This window comes from Pipistrellus hanaki (genome assembly GCF_964339955.1).
Source record: "Pipistrellus hanaki genome assembly, chromosome: 2".
Lineage (NCBI taxonomy): Eukaryota > Metazoa > Chordata > Mammalia > Chiroptera > Vespertilionidae > Pipistrellus > Pipistrellus hanaki.
In genome coordinates, this window is record NC_140504.1 from 172,228,689 (window position 1) to 172,241,340 (window position 12,652).

At 35.4% G+C, this 12,652-nt stretch overlaps 1 protein-coding gene across 8 annotated transcripts in view; it reads left to right on the plus strand.

Annotated features, from left to right (window-relative positions):
* CCDC30 (coiled-coil domain containing 30) overlaps positions 1 to 12,652 on the plus strand; it is a 143,939-nt gene that overhangs the window by 18,251 nt on the left and 113,036 nt on the right. For all 8 annotated transcript variants that reach the window (XM_084874528.1, XM_084874532.1, XM_084874526.1 and 5 more), the window contains 2 exons: positions 844 to 959; positions 1,910 to 2,008. In XM_084874528.1, the coding sequence (XP_084730654.1) occupies positions 844 to 959; positions 1,910 to 2,008 (215 nt within the window). The remainder of the gene's footprint in view (positions 1 to 843; positions 960 to 1,909; positions 2,009 to 12,652) is intronic.

The window sequence follows — 12,652 nt, forward strand, 5'->3', positions numbered from 1 at the left end:
ATATAGGTGTTGTGAATGATTTGTTTTCTTTTTGGTATGTTTTCAGCATTTTTCAAATTTTGAAAACTTATATACTAAAGAGGAATAATGAATATAGCAAGGGAGAAAAAATGAAGAAAGAAAAAAATTAATACCAGTTCAATACAAAACAGGCAGTGAAAATGGAAAACAATGACTTTAAAGCAGCAAAAGAAAAATAAGAGAAACAGAAGTGAAGAATGGCTGAAAAGAAGCAGCTACAAATTCAGGAAAGTTACAGTCAGCAAGTTTGTATTCATGAAACTTTGATGAGTGCCAGAGCAGGTCTTAAGATGAGGTGCTAAGCTGAGAATATACTACCACTTTAATGGCAGTGGAGCTACAGGAAGAAAAATGGCTTCAATGAATTAACTTGCTTTAACATGGAAAATCTGTTTATTCACTGTCCCTACCTCATTACTGCAGTCATCCAAGGGGGACTTGCTGTTAATGAGCAGAAATATCTAGAAGTCTGTTAGGTATATAAGAGAGACAGGACTGCAAGGAAGCCAAATAGATAATTTACAAGGTAGGCTCAACTGTTTTAAAATCCCAGGTCCTAGAAAAACCTCTATTGCTGGAAATCCTGTACTCAAAAGTCCAATTCATTAGTCTTGGTGTGAGAAATAAAAAATATTGTTCGTTTCATTAGTTTAGTAGAAGATTCTAGAGCTGGACGTTAGAGTCTAGCAGCTCTTGTGCAGGATCACAGGCAGAGACATGACAAGAAGGTTAGGAAATAGCACTTCCTCCTTTTTAGAGTTAATACCCTCAAATTAAAACTTCGCTCCAGTTGAGCAGAGTGCATTCTTGTCTCTGTTTTAGATTCCGCTGACCTAAAGAAAGCAAAGGAACACAATCAGAGGCTGAATGAGGAAATTCTGGCTTTAAGAACTCGGGTTCGATCACTTGACTCAGAAAAAAAAGGGCTTGGAGAAGTGGTAAATTGTTTAATTTAGTTTGTTCTTAGAATTTATTTAAATGTGTATAGAATAACTATCATCAATGGAGCAACATAGATACACATCACCTATTGGTCATTATTGTGGACTGATACTGGTGGTTCTAGCATCCCTGGAGAAAGCCATATTTTGACTTGGATGCAGTCTACCAGTATTTGCATTTTATACATCTTAACTACCTATACCAAAAAGTAATCTTATTACTATTGTGTCAGTATAGGATTTCTTCTTTTTAATAGAGATTTGGATAATAGTTTATACCTAACACGTTTATCAAATAGAAATTATTACTCTATTATAGCTGGATATGTTTGAGATTATTAATACTACACCCTTAGTTGTGTTACATTTTTTAACCATTTCTCTTTAGCAATTCAGTGATTTTTAATATATACTTCCAAGTTCTGGATATATTATATATCCCTCCAATTTTATACTCATTTTACAATCATATCTCTAGTGTCTGGAGATATATGGTGATGATTGCACAATAATGTGAATGTACTTAATGCTACTGAACTGTACACTTAAAAATGGTTAACATGGTAAATATTTTATTATGTATATTTTATCATAATGTAAAACTATAATAAAAACTGTTCAAGTTGTCTATAAATTTATATATCTTATACAAATATATACATTATATTTGTATAAGATATATATATACATATATATATATACACACATACACACACACACATTGGGAGAAAAATTTCAGAAAGGGTATATTGTAAACAGTGTTACTTATGGAAAGAGGAAAGGGATTATTGGGGTAAGGTTATGTGATGGACTTTTTATTCTATATACGTATGTGTTGTATGAATTTTTACATGAAGAATGTATTCGTGTGTTATTTGTATATTTTAAAAACAAAGCAACTTCCCCACCCTTCCAACGTTTGTATTTAAAATACTTTTGTGTTTAAGGTTGAAAGGCTTAAAGGAGAGATTCGTGAATCTCAAGAGATTAAGCAACTTGGGAACCACGCCCCTGGGAAAACTGTGGGTATTGAACAGAAAGTACAGGTATTTTAAAGTTCTCTTCTTTCCAATTTCTAATTTTTAAGGGAGTCACATTTTTATAGAGTATACAGAATAACTGGTGCTGTTCATTTGCTGCTTTATTTATTTATTTGGGTTTTTGGAACATACATAATTTTAAAAAATATGTTCATATTGATTTTTTAGAGAGAAGAAAGGAGAGGGAGAGACAGAAATATCAATGATAGAATCATCGATAGGCTGCCTCCTGTACACCCCCCACTGGGGATCGAGCCCATAGCCCAGGCATGTGCCATGACCGGGAATTGAACTGTGACCTCCTGATTCATGGGTTGACACTTAACCATGGAGCCACATCAGCCAGGCTGCTACTCTCTTCTTATTGTTTGTCTTTTTCTATTGCTCAGCCAATTGGATTTTAGGAAGAAACTGAGGTTTAGAGTCTATGTTTCTGTACATTTCTTTTCCACAGGGAACAACTAATATGAAGAATATAATGGGTTGTTTCTTTAAAGAAAATAGTGGGGCATGAAGAAGGCAGCCAAACAATGATTCTTATCATAGATGTTTCTATCTCTCTTTCCTTCTCCCTTTCTCTCTGAAATCAATAAAAATATTTTTTAAAATAAAATACACAGTTCAATGATTTTTAGTATAAAAAAGTGCATAAGGTTGCATGATTCTGGAATATTTATCTAATTCTAGAATATTTTCAGCACCCTAAAAAAAACCCCATTCTTATTAGTAGCCATTTCCCATACCCCCATGCCCTCAACCCCTTGGCAATCACTAATCTACTTTGTGTCTCAATGAATTTGCCTGTCCTGTACATTTCATATAAATGGAATCATACAATATGTGCCTTTTGCATCTGGCTTCTTTCAGTTAGCATAGTGTTTTCAAAATAAAACCATTTTGTAGCATGAATCAGTACTTTATCCCTTTCTGTGGCAGAATAATATTCCGTTAAGTGAATATATACATTTTATCTTTCTACTCATCAATAGATAGTATTTATTTGGTAGTTTCCACTCTGTGGTGGTTATGAATAATGCTGCTATGAGCATTCATATACAAACTTTTTGTGAAAATGTTTTCATTTCTCTTGAGTATGTACGTAGAGTGGGATATTTGGGTCATATGTTAACTCTGCGTTTAACCTCTTGAAGAACTGCCAGGCTATTTTCCATAAGGAGCTGCACCATTTATCAGCAGTGTCTGAGAGTTCCAATTTCTCCACATGTTCAACATTTGATATATTCTATCTTTCTTATAGCCATTCTGTTGGGTGTGAGGTACTATATCAATGTAGTTTTGATTTGCATTTCTTGAATGACATGATATTAAGCATCTTTTTCATGTGTTATTGACCATTTATATATCTTCTTTGGAAAATGTCTTGAAGTCCTTGCCAATTTTTATTGGAGTTGGCCTTTTTATTGTTAAGTTGGAAGAGCTCTTTATATATTCTGCTTATTGGTCTCTGTTATAAACTAAATTGTGGTCCACCCCCCAAATATGTTAAAGTCCTAACCCCAGTACCTGTGAATGAGACCTAATTTGAAAATAGGGTCTTTGCAAAGTTAGGATGAGGTCATTTTCTCTGACTACTTTTTTTTTGGTTTCCTATAAAAAGGAAGTAAAAGAATGGAAACTAATGTTGTAGTGACTTTACTGCTGGGGATTTGCCATAACTCATTGAATGTTAACAGAAACTAGAGGGGTAGGTATTGTTTACCCTGCTTTACAGATGAGAAAGCTAAGATCACAAATTCATAAAAGTGGAAGTCAAGATTTCAAATCTAAATGACTACAAAACCCATGTTTTTGCCACCTTGATTTTCAGGGAATCCTTGCAGTTCCACAGATGCAAATCTCTAGGTCTGCTACCTCACTGAAACCAGAGAAGCCTCCACTCTGCACTTCTGGGCACTCGGCAGACAGCTTCCTCATAAGAATTATTTTTAAAACAGGGGGGGGGGGGGGGGATAGTCGGGGCAGCCCTGTGACTTAAAAAGGACAAATAATTAAGAAAGGTACTTCCTTAACTCAAGTACGCTCCTCAAGATATGACTATGTTTCTTACCCATTTCTATATGTAGACAGATTTAACAGTAAGTAGACCATCTCACGGCTAGTATGCCTGTCCTCAGAAAAAAATGCTTAAAATGTAAGAAATGTTAGGTACCTGGCAGGAATAATAAATAATAGCCACAACATTTTGGTCATCTGTCATACACCATGATCTTTTCTAGGTGTTTTATAAACGCAACCTCATGTAATCTCTGTAACAGTCCTTTTTAAGGTAAATAAAGTATTCCTAGTTCATATTTGAGAGAATTTATAGAAACTTGACCGAAGTATAGAAGCAGAGCCAGGAGTTGATCCGGGTTTGTCTGGCCCCAGAGCTCACTTACTATAACATAGCAACTCTTGTGAGGATTTATATTAGGGATTTATTATAATTTGTGGAGGTAATGGCATGCGCTGCCCGGGGCACATAAACCATCTCTACCTGGACGTGATTACTGTATAGTATTTTATTCTCTACGAGCCTGCATTTGCCATCCCATCTCTCTAACTGTGCCTGTGATAGGGTAGGGACAATGCAAGCAAATAGGGGGGTGGCAGTAACACTTCTCATACCACACTGTGTCTGGGAGATACAGTTTGGTTCAGAGCATAAGATGATCCCTACCTTTCAGATAGTAGAACACTGATCGTGGAAAATTCTGAACTGTTACACAGTTCCCCAGAGTCTTTGGCCACTAGCCCATGCCAGTGAGGCTACTCTCTAGCAAGTCCATTAGTCCTCCTCCTTGTTTACTGCTGGCTGACAGGTGAGATAGGCTCTCTTTAGCTACCCAGAGGTTTCTATATCCCAAAACTCATTTCTCTCATTATTTGCTTCACCTTTCCTGTGTTTTTCTGTTTTAAACTTTGGTCGCCAGAGTTAAGAAGTGCATAATTTGCCTAAATACATAACTAGATTTAATATTCTATGGTGATGATAAATTTCATATACATATTTATTTTTTAAGTTATGGTATTAAAATACATGACATTCTTTTATTGACAAAACACAAAGGACATAAGAGGGGTTTTCATTTTTGAGTTGAAATGTTTCTTGCACTTGGTACTGAGGCATCTCAGATGCTATAAGGGTAGGGTCTTGGGTGTCGAATGCATCAACATGACATGTGTGGATGTACAAAAACGCTTTCCACTGCAATGGTGGCTGGTAAAGAAGGAGAGGCTGCTCTGGGGAAGAATATGTCCTTCCCTGTGAACTTGTACACTGCTAATATAATGTTATATGTCAATTATTCATATGTCAAAAATTCAATAAAAGTAAAATAAAACAAGGGTTCATAAGTTAGACTTGGTTTTAATCTCAATGTTGGCTTTATATCTTTGGGCAAAGCATCTAGTATATCTGAGCCTCATCTATGTTCTCTATTAAAATAACGTAATAGTAGTCCCAATCTCATAGGAATACTGGGAAAACAAAATGAGATAATGCATGTAAAGCATTCACTATAATGCCTGACATATGGTAAGCACTAAATAAATGGTAACTGACAGCATTTTTGCAATTATCATCAATTCAGTAAGATTTCAACATACCTTATATTTGGTGGGTACTTAAAATATACAAAATACTTTCAAAATCTCATTTTACTGTTACCTGATGGCTCTAATGTACATAGGGTGAATATTAACTCCATTTTATTGTTGAGAAAACAGGCTTAGAGAGAAAAAAGTGTATTTTATGAGCTATGGTACCATGAACTATTTTTCTCAGCTTTCTTTCTCCCCAAGATGACTTTATAATTGAATTAGGCAGATAATTTTTTGATTATCAGAATTTATAGAAACATTATTATATATAAGATTACTTATACAAAAATTCTTTTGCAGATATTGAAAATGAGCCAAGAAAACATTGAAATATTTATAAGTGAGTTGTCAGAGGAGAGAGAAAGGAGAAAGGAATTGACATCTAATAATAATACTATACAGAAGGCTTTGGAAGTTGAAAGTGAGGTATTTTGTTATTTAGGATGTTGTTTTCCTCTTTTCACATTTCTAATTTTAGGGATTTTATATTATCATTTACTTTTTATTTAATATAAATAATAGTTTTCACAGTTGCCAAGAACAGCCCGTTGAGAAGCAGGTGTTCATTATGGTGGTCACAGGGCCAGGGTCAGGGGTAGGCTCTTTTTAGCTACCCAGAGGTTTCTATATCCCAACACTCATTTCTCTCATTATTGCTTCACCTTTCTTGTGTCTCCCTTTAACCACTTGTCCTGCCATCTTGGAAAGGTCGAGCAGGAGACATAACCAGCCCATCTTTGGAAGAGAGGCCTGAAAGTGAGTTCCTGGAGGTTTAGATTACCCATTTAGAGGATGGTGCACTCCGTTTGCCGGGTGGGTGAAAGCTAATGCATTGCTTCAAATCCCATCCCTGACCTGTGGGAGTTTTCTATGAAATGAGATTGGAAATTGATGCCACTCACCCCCTTCCTGTGTTTTTGTTTTGGTGGCCACTCCTTACCTTCTCTCCTTTTTGCCCAGTGCCTTCCCCGTCTCCATTTTTGCCCTAATATCCCCCCACCCCCCTCTGATTTTCAAGACTTTGTGAATATAACGTCGCTCCTCTCCTAAAGTAAATTTACTAGAATATCACCTATTCCCTTCAGAGAGCACCACTGACTGACTCTCAGGCCTCAGTCATCCACCAGTCAGATACTGCATCTACATGTCATCAAAGTAGAAATTATTAAGAATTACATCTAAAGTATTTTCTCTTGTGGGAAAAATATCAGAGAATTAGAGGAAACCTTAGTTGATTAAGTTACTGCATACACATTGTTAAGTAAGGTAGCATAGTTTGTAGTTAATAACACAGAGTTTGAATCTCAATTTTACTATTGTACTTCCAGCCTAGATGAATTTAAACAGATCACTTAAGTTCTCTGAGCCTCAGTTTCAATAATCCTACCTCATGGGGTAGTCACAGATTGGAGGTAAACAGTGCAGCTGCAGTGTTCTGTAAAAGGCAACTTTTTAAAAAGATACATTTAGAAACAGGTGCTATATCTAATGCAGGAATTGCTGCAAAATTTACCTCTATATAAGCCTTGCATAAAGCAGAAATGAGGCTCAAAGCCTGTAAATGATGGAAATTACAAATGCTCAATTAAAAATGCTCAGTATAATTAACTATTGGGTCTAGTAATAATTAATGTCGTTTTAAAACATTCGTTTAAAATCTTGCTTGGCGTTTACTTGTATTGACATAACCTTCAAACACGTGGTATCTACAGAACGTGTGAAGTGCAATTAACAAGTTTTGCTTGAAAAAGTTTGTGTTTGGTTTGGTTTTTGTTGCAAAACTAGGGCTAAGAAGATGGCGGATGAAGAGCATATTCGGCACTGCATGCTTTACGAGTTCCAATTAGGAAGAAAAGCAAGTGAGGCTGCAAAAAACATCTGTAGTGCTCTTGGTCAAGATGCAGTTAGCGCCAGAAAATGCCAGCGTTGGTTTGAGAAATTTCGCGAGGGAAATTTTTCGTTAGATGACAAGAGTGGTCGAGGCCGTGTGTCCAATTTTGATCAAGAAGCTCTTCAAGCTCTTTTGGTGCAAAATCCTCAAATTACCCAACAAGAGCTTGCGACAACTTTAAATTGTTCACAAAAAACAATTTCCAATCAATTGCGTGCACTTGGCAAAGTCCAAAAGTTTGGAAAATGGGTTCCTCATGAGTTGACCGACAACAACTGTAATCAAAGAGTCACAATTTGCAGTTCGCTCCTCTCTCGTCAAAACCGTTTGCCGTTTTTAGAGCAAATTGTTACCGGAGATGAACAATGGGTGCTGTATGTTAATTTGAAAAGGCGGCCTCAATGGTTGGACAAAAATGAGGCTCCGCAGCCCACGCCAAAACCTGACTTGCATGCGAAAAAAGTGATGTTGTGTGTTTGATGGAATTTTAAAGGAATTCTTCATTATGAACTTTTACCATCTACCCAAACCATTACAAGTGCAGTGTATAGTGCCCAATTGGAAAGGTTAGCCCAAGCTTTAAGAGAAAAAGAACCCGCACTGATTAATCGGAAGGGCGTAATTCTTCACCACGATAACGCACGACCGCATACTGCAAGAATCACTGCTGAAAAACTGCGCCAGTTGGAATGGGAAGTTCTCCCTCAACCTGCATATTCTCCTGATATTGCCCCTTCCGATTACCATTTGTTTCGTTCTTTGCAAAACTTTCTTCTTGGAAAAAAATGTAATAATGAAGAATGCCTCAAAAATGCATTGACCGAATTTTTTGCATCAAAATCACAAGAATTTTACAACAGAGGGATTAAAATGCTTCCTGAGCGTTGGGCACAAGTAGTAGAAAACAACGGCAACTATATTGTTGATTAAATTTTGTTGTATTGTTTAAATAAATTTGATTTTAAAAAGTATTAGAAAACGACATTAATTATTACTATACCTAATAATTTAAATAACCTTTATTTTAAATACTAAGAAAGGAGCCTGCTGCCAAAGGATAGGTGGAAATACAGAGGTGGGCAAAAGTAGAGTTAGAGTTGTTCAAATGAAAAAAAGACATGCAGGTTATGATAATTACAATAATTTTGTTAACTGTGTTTTACATACTTACAACTGTAAACCTACTTTTGCCCATCCCCTATATTTAAGGCAAATTTGGCAGGATCATTTCAAAGATTCCTTTTTAGATATGTTAAACTTTTTATGGGCAAAGTCTTATTCTACCAAATATCTTCATTTCTTTGTCAGGATTTGCAAAAATCAAAGTCAGAACTTACATGTCTTTATAATGAAATTCAAAGTTTCCCAGGGACAGCAGAAGACTTTTTCTCAATAGCATATAGCCTGTTACAAAGAGAAAATTCTGATTTAGAAACAAAGGTGAGACTGAATTATGAAGTATTTAAATGTTAAAATGTATGATATATCTTTTATGAGAATAAGATAAAAGGAAGTCAATTTTCAGAAAGAGATGACTTGGAAATTGGGAGTTTCTTTTATTATTATAAAATCTCTTTTTCTCCCCCTCCCCCTCTCTCTCATTAAAAAATAAAAAAAATGTTTTGAAATAATTACAGACTTACAGAAAAGTTGAAAAAATAGTACAAAGACTTCCTATATACCTTCATCCCTCCAAATGTTAATATGGTACCATGTTTACTTTAACATTCCCTCTCTTTCTGCACACATACACACACTTTATTTTCTGAACCCTTCAAGAATAAGTTGGAGTCATAGTTAATACTCCTTTACCACTAAATATTTCCATGTGAGTTTGCTAAGGACATTATCTCTTTATCTTTGTAGACCTCAAAATCAAGATATCAACCTTAATATAGTACTATATAATCTCCAGCTCATATTCAAATTTCACCAATTGTTCTACTCTATGGCAAAGGAAGAACAATTTTTTTTAGTCCAGGAATTGATCCAGGAGCATACATTACATCTCTATCTCCTTTAATCTGTAAAAGTTACTCAATTTTTATTGTTCATGACATTGACATTTTTGAAGAGTACAGATCATTTACTTTTTTTTTTTTTTTTTTAATCCTTACCTGAGGATATTTTTCCATTGATTTTTAAAGAGAGTGGAAGAGAGGCCGAAACCGGTTTGGCTCAGTGGATAGAGTGTCAGTCTGCGGACTGAAAGGTCCCAGGTTCGATTCCAGTCAAGGGCATGTACATTGGTTGCAGGCACATCCCCATTAGGGGTTGTGCAGGAGGCAGCTGATCAATGATTCTCTCTCATCGATGTTTCTAGCTCTCTATCCTTCTCCCTTCCTCTCTGTAAAAAATCAATAAAATATACTAAAAAGAGAGACAGAGAGAGAGAGAGAGAGAGAGAGAGAGAGAGAGAGAGAGAGAGAGAGAGAGGAAGAGAGAGGGAAAGACAGAAGTATCAATGTGAGAGAAACACATTGATTGGTTGTCTCCTGCATAAGCCCCAAGCAGGGCCTGGGTTGGTCGGGGAGGAGCCTGCCACTGAGGTACGAGGTGCCCTTGACCAGAATCGAACCCAGAACCCTTCAGTCCGCAGGCTGACACTCTATCCAGTGAACCAAACTGGCTAGGGCTGCAATGTTTAAATTTTTATATTGACCCCATTTTTAAAAAAATGATTAAGTAGCCTTTTGAAACTCTCTCTTTTTTTTTTTTTTTCCTGCTTACAAAAGTAATGCAAGCCTATTAAGAATTCTTCTCTTTGAAGTTCATTCATAAAGTGACTACTCCTCTCAATCTTACCTTATTTCCTCAGCTCCTCATTTTGTAGCCTCTACTCCATTAAGACCATTCTTCCTTCTGTTCAAATACCACACCAGTGCCTTTGATCATATTGCTCATTCTTAAAATGCTTTAAATGTGCTATAGTCTCTCACCTACCCATATCTTCCCATCCCCTAAGGACCAATTCAAGATTATAATCTATATAATTAGAGAAGTGAAAAAACCTAGGAAACCAAACAAAGGAATCTCATAAAATAACTTAAATTGATCTTTAGAATTATATTCATTGTGTTCTTAGAATCAAACACATACTTATATCTGTGGTAAAAATGGGTTAGATTATATGTAGAAATAACCGCACAGTATTAAATTGAAAGAACACTTCAGCTGAAACCGGTTTGGCTGAATGGATAGAGCGTCAGCCTGCAGACTGAGAGGTCCTGGGTTCGATTCTGATCAAGGGCATGTACCTTAGTTGCGGGTACATCCCCAATGGGGGGTGTGCAAGAGGCAGCTGATTGATGATTCTCTCTCATCGATGTTTCTAACTCTCTATCCCTCTCTCTTCCTCTCTGTAAAAAAATCAATAAAATATATATATTTTTTAAAAGAACACTTCAACTAGGATGTCCATTTCTGTTATTTAAGGCAATACCTACTCAATTATTTAATGGAATCAATTTTTTTTTCACAATTATACATAAGAATATGCAAAATAGAATATCTGTCTTTTTACTTCACAGGTCTTGAAGCTTACAGAAGAATCTGAACAATTAAATCATTTTATTGTAGAGACAAATATTGCAGCTGCTAATTTTTTTACAAGTGAAAATGTTTATAAAGATCTCATGTCTAATTTATCAGTTTTGGAAGTAGAGATTCAAAGCCCAAAGGAAGAGAGAGAGGAACTCTGGTAAATTGAGAAAAATCTCATATCACTTTAATTATGTGGTGGGTACATTTTATTTGGCTTTATCATTCAATTTGACATTGAATTCCAAATAATATGAGTGGAAAAATTAGTTATAAGCAAGCATTCCCCAAAGTTTATCTTTTGGTGTGTTGTTACATTTTAAAACTTTTTCTTGCTTTTAAAAATAATAATATATGCTTTTCTTTTAAAAAATATAATTATATTAGTTTCAGAGAGGAAGGGAGAGGTAGAAATAGAAATATCAATGATGAGAGAGAATAATTGAATGGCTGCTTCCTGTACTCCCCCTACTGGGGATTAAGACCAGAACCCAGGCATGTGCCCTTGAACAGAATTGAACCTAGGACCCTGAGTCCAGCCCAGGACCCTTCAGTCCACAGGCCGACACTATCCACTAAGCCAACCCAGCCAGGGTAAATATATGCTTTTCATAAAAAAATTTTAAAGCATGAAAAATTATAAGGAGAATATAATCATATTTCCCACCATGGAGAGATATTAACATCCTAGATTTTCTTGTCTTCTTTTTCTATACACAAATATATATGTATTTTTTATATAATTCAGACTATCCTCTGCAGAAAGATTTGTGTTTTTACTGTTTTAATTAACATTACATCTGACCGTTGTTTTATTTTGAAAACCTTTTTCTTTCTGGTTTTTCTTTCTTTTTTTTTGTTTTTTTGTTAATCTTGTCTTCTAACTCTAGTATTTCTACTTTTTCACCTGAAGTATCTTTCATAGAAACTTTGAGGCTTGGGTAAAAGCACTAGTCTATTTTTGCACATGAACTGATAGATGCAATAAAATTTTGCATGGGTAAAAGCCTAAAATTAGATCATTGAAAGGAAACAATAGTTTTTGTCAGTTTTTACTTATATGCCATACTAAAGGAGACAGCATCAATGAACTGGGAAAATATTGTGTAAGTGTAGTCAAATTTATCTCTTAATAAATCTTCTAAGAGAGGAGATTGTTTTACCAGTTTGGAGCCCCTGAATTTCATGTTCACTTAAAAACTGGTTTTTAAACTTAGAGTGAGCTCTGAGTCAAGATTCACCATCATGAAACCTACCTAGTTACAGAAGAGCGTATTGGAGAGGTGGTGAGGAACAGGTGTGAGAGGGGTCACACGAGCAAAAAGCCAAGAAGTTAATCACAGCATTTATGTTTGTTTGGGGAGGGGGGGGGGGGAAGGAGAGAAAAATCTAGTTTGGAGCACTAGAATAGTGTATAGTAAAACCTCCATATAATAAACTGATTCAGGCAAGTGTCTGTTAAAGCCAAAAGTCCATTGTATAATAAAGTAGTTTTTCCAAACGTGTATGTTAATAAATTGACAGATTAGTTAATTTACCTGTTTTTATTTATGTAGACATGTTTGTGTCATTGAAGTTAAGTATGTATGAAAATTTTAATTTCACAGAAAAGTTTT